At 41.0% G+C, this 2,909-nt stretch overlaps 1 protein-coding gene across 1 annotated transcript; it reads left to right on the forward strand.

The window, feature by feature from the left end:
• The first annotated feature begins 304 nt into the window (after positions 1 to 304).
• LOC145814273 (uncharacterized) lies at positions 305 to 1,354 on the forward strand. Its single transcript, XM_082910931.1, has 2 exons — positions 305 to 628; positions 683 to 1,354. Exons 1-2 carry the CDS (start codon positions 305 to 307, stop codon positions 1,352 to 1,354), a joined length of 996 nt encoding a protein of 331 aa, XP_082767057.1.
• Positions 1,355 to 2,909: the final 1,555 nt, after the last annotated feature.

Raw genomic sequence — 2,909 nt, forward strand, 5'->3', positions numbered from 1 at the left:
CACTACGAAGCTTAAGGCTATACTGATTGTCAAATTCTGATTGAGAGTATCACCAAGAGGATTAAGAGCTGGACCAATAAACTTCTTTCTTATGCGGGTAGAGCTCAAATTATCCAGACTATCCTTTTTTCTATGCAAGTCTATTGGTCTTCTCTTTTTATCCTCCCAAAAAAGGTGATTAGAGAGATTGATAAAATTTTGAGATCTTTTCTTTGGTCCGGTGTTGAGTTGAAGATGCATAGTGCTGAAATCGCTTGGAATATTGTTTACGCCTAAAGGTGAAGGGGGCTTAGGGTTTAAGGAGATGGGGGTCTGGAACAGGGCGGCTATCACCAAGCATGTTTGGTTCTTGTTCTCTGGAGGGGAAGGGTCTATTTGGTGCCAATGGGTTAAGTCCTACTTACTTAGGGGTAAGAGCTTTTGGCATGTTAAGATGCCTAGTGACCCCTCATGGGTCTGGAGGAAAATTCTGTCTCTTAGGAAAAATATCTTCCCTCTTATCAAGTTCAATATTGGTAATGGGGAGAAGGTGTTTCTGTGGTTTGATAATTGGCATCCTTTGGGTTCTTTATGGGATAGGTTTGGGCATAGGATTTTGTATGACACAGGTCTTCCTGTCAATTCCAAAGTTAGTGCTGTCATATCTAATAATGATTGGAAGTGGCCTATTGATAACTCTTAGGAGATCAAGGAGTGGATTTCCTTTACTCCTCTTGCTCTTAAACCTAATAGGGATAGCCAGGATTGTCCTATCTGGAACCTAGCTGCGGATGGTAATTTTACTATACAATCTGCTTGGGATTGTTGGAGGGATAAGGGTATTAAAGTGCCTTGGGCTAATCTTGTTTGGGGGCCTCCTTTCATTCCTAGGGTCAATTTTGTGGTCTGGATGGCTATTCATGAGAGATTAAACACGAGGGATAGGCTGCATCTGTTCGGCCTTGTTTCTAATCCTACTTGCCCCCTTTGCCATGGTCCTGAGGAGAATCACTCTCATTTGTTTTTCAGGTGTGTGTATTCCTCTAGGATTTGGGGAGCCATTCAGGTCAAGTGTAACAGTAGCTGGCCCCAATTATCCTGGCTGGAGTATGTGGTCTATGCTACTAAGTCCACCAAAGGTAAAACTTTGAAGTTTGCTCTTATGAAACTCTCCTTTCTTTGCACTGTCTACCAGATTTGGATAGAAAGGAATAGGAGAATCTTTAGCAAGGAGTTTAAAACTGATAAAATTGTGACTAATCTCATTGTCCAGATGGTTAGAGGTAGGATGCTTTCTATGCATAATCTGGCTAACTCTGCAGGTGATGCATGGTATTTGTCACAATGGAATTTACCTACAGCAATTATGAAGTAGCCCCAGGACAACAATGCTGGGAGCAGATTGAGTGGGGATAGTGTACCTATATTGAGGGTTGAGTGAGGGTGAGCAAATATTGTGGGTTTTCTAATTGGTTACTCTTTTGCAGACTTATATCATGGATGCTTGTTCCAACTTGATGATGACTTTCTACTCTCTAGGATGTTCGGATAATGTCATATGTGGATATCATAATGGGCGGAAAAGCCATGGCTTTGAGGATATCAATGATAAACTCCCATCTCACACTATCGTAAGCTTTCATGATATCCACTTTCATCGCACACTTAGGGGTAGTGGAATTCTTATGGTAACCCCTCAAAATTTCTTGAGACAAGAAGATATTATCAGAAATTCTCCTGCCCTGCACAAAAGCTGATTGCACAGGATCAACGAGGTCAGGCAAGACCTCTTTAATCCTATTTGCAATGATCTTCGCTATACATTTGTATATTGTATTGCAACAAGAGATGGGTCTAAAGTCTCCCACTTTTGCAGGGTTAGGAACTTTAGGGATGAGAGCTATGATTGTTCTATTGACTTCGGAGAGAAGTTTCCCAGACTCAAAAAAAAGTTCTAATAGCTTGGGTTACCTCTCTACCAACAATACCCCAAGATTTTTTGAAAAAGCCAGCAGGGTAACCGTCAGGGCCAGGGGCCTTGTTAGGTTTAAGAGACCAAAAAACATCCTGAATCTCCAGATCAGTCACTGGTCTAGCAAGGAGAGCAGATTGATCATTGGAGACCCTAGATTTAACAAGGGCATTTATTCTTTCAATCCCATCATAATGGCCAGCAATAGGAGTACCAAACAAGTCAGAGTTAAAATTTGTGAAAGCATTTTGAATCTCTTCAGGCTTGTTAGATATACTCCCATCCTTTAACTCAATATTAAGAATTTTACCCCTATTAATATTACCCTTAATAGTCTTAAAAAAGAACTTGCTATTAGAGTCCCCCAACTTCAGCCACTGAACCCTAGATTTTTGGTGAGCCAAACTCTCTTCAACCATAGTCAAATCAACATACTGTTTGTAGAGAGTTCTCTCAAGTCTCTGAAGCTCAAGCTTACCAGGGTCCTTATCCAACTTCCATTGTACAGAATCCAACTCAGATTTAGTGGCCAACACTCTGGTAGAAATGTCACTGAACTCCTTTTTGTTCATGGCCTTAAAAACAGGTTTCAGTTGTCTGAGTTTTTGACAAACTCTGAACATAGGGACTCCCAGAATATATTGATTCCACACTTTTTAGGTGAACTCACGTCCCTCGTGCCTCTTCCAGCAATAGGCAAGCTCATGATTGTTGTTGGCAGATTCCATTGTGACAAGTACCAGCTATCACCTGTAGACAACATCACATTACTCAAAGAAATCATCCTACCCCTCACCATTTGGATAATTTGTTTGGTGACAATCTCAGCAGGAATACTAGTTTGACTAAAAACTCTACTATTCCTCTCCCTCCAGATATGATACACCGTACACATAAAGGACAACTTAGTAATAGCAGACTTCAGAGATCTACCTTTAGTAGAAGTCACAGCCAGCTC

Source organism: Camellia sinensis, chromosome 1 (assembly GCF_055761805.1).
Source record: "Camellia sinensis isolate YWXY chromosome 1, ASM5576180v1, whole genome shotgun sequence".
Taxonomy (NCBI): domain Eukaryota; kingdom Viridiplantae; phylum Streptophyta; class Magnoliopsida; order Ericales; family Theaceae; genus Camellia; species Camellia sinensis.

Bases quoted from the DNA above. Each gene is read 5' to 3' on its own strand.
- LOC145814273 (XM_082910931.1), top strand. From the start codon at position 305: ATGGGGGTCTGGAACAGGGCGGCTATCACCAAGCATGTTTGGTTCTTG. The intron at 629-682 runs GTTAGTGCTGTC...GATAACTCTTAG, and splicing joins GTCTTCCTGTCAATTCCAAA to GAGATCAAGGAGTGGATTTC.